Consider the following 794-nt stretch of genomic DNA (forward strand, 5'->3'; position numbering starts at 1 on the left):
AAAATCGGCAGTGTATCAAATACTTATTTGCCCCACTGTACATATGAGAAATAGACACCCACTCATACATTGGAGAACACTGGATGGATTAATCTCCTTACGTACACAAAAGCAATAACATTTGCTGCACCAATTCAAACAATTATCACCAAGTGAAGAACAGACACTGAATGAATGAATACATGAGCTGTGAGAATTGTCACAAGTTGTTTAATGTACCTTAAACAATCACATTAGAGTCCTCCTGATTCTCCAGCACCATATGTTTCCACATCCCAGCTAGGCTGAACCTGAAGATAAACCCGTTGCTTTCTCTCAGCTGATGTGTATCTCTCTTTCATTTGATGTGACATTGAATGGCCCGTGACAGCGGATGTCAGCTTTTAGTGTATGTTGCCATGCCATTAGCGATCCATCTCGATGGACTGTTGGGTTCATGGGTGAGGAAAGCTCTCCGAGGTCCATCAGCTTGGACAAACTTCAGACAGCATAAAGGGCCTTTCGCAAAAGCAAATGGAAGTCATGCATTTTCAATGAGAGATAGTGATTTGAGGCAGCATGAGTAACAGCTGGTGATCCAACAAACCACTAATCTCAACCATGAGCAATAGTAATAATGACACTTACCTTTGCAAGCTCAACTAATTACTCCAGAATATTTACAAATGTTTTTGAGTTGTTTCTCAGGCGCAACTAGGCTGCATTTATTTGAACATAAATACAGTATAAACAGAACGCGTTTGTGCTCCAGGGGTGGGAGATGCAGGTGTGTGTTTGTTTGTGACTGATCAGAC

General features: G+C 41.3%; 1 protein-coding gene across 1 annotated transcript in view; it reads right to left on the minus strand.

Annotated features, from left to right (window-relative positions):
* Positions 1 to 365: 365 nt before the first annotated feature.
* Positions 366 to 794, minus strand: part of LOC107600247 (cholinesterase-like) — a 17464-nt gene continuing 17035 nt past the window's right edge. The window contains exon 3 of the mRNA XM_016292102.1: positions 366 to 498. Within this exon, the coding sequence (XP_016147588.1) occupies positions 377 to 498 (122 nt within the window). The 3' untranslated portion in view covers positions 366 to 376. The remainder of the gene's footprint in view (positions 499 to 794) is intronic.

Source organism: Sinocyclocheilus grahami, unplaced genomic scaffold, assembly GCF_001515645.1.
Source record: "Sinocyclocheilus grahami isolate Dianchi unplaced genomic scaffold, SAMN03320097.WGS_v1.1 scaffold14.1, whole genome shotgun sequence".
NCBI classification, from domain to species: Eukaryota; Metazoa; Chordata; class Actinopteri; order Cypriniformes; family Cyprinidae; genus Sinocyclocheilus; species Sinocyclocheilus grahami.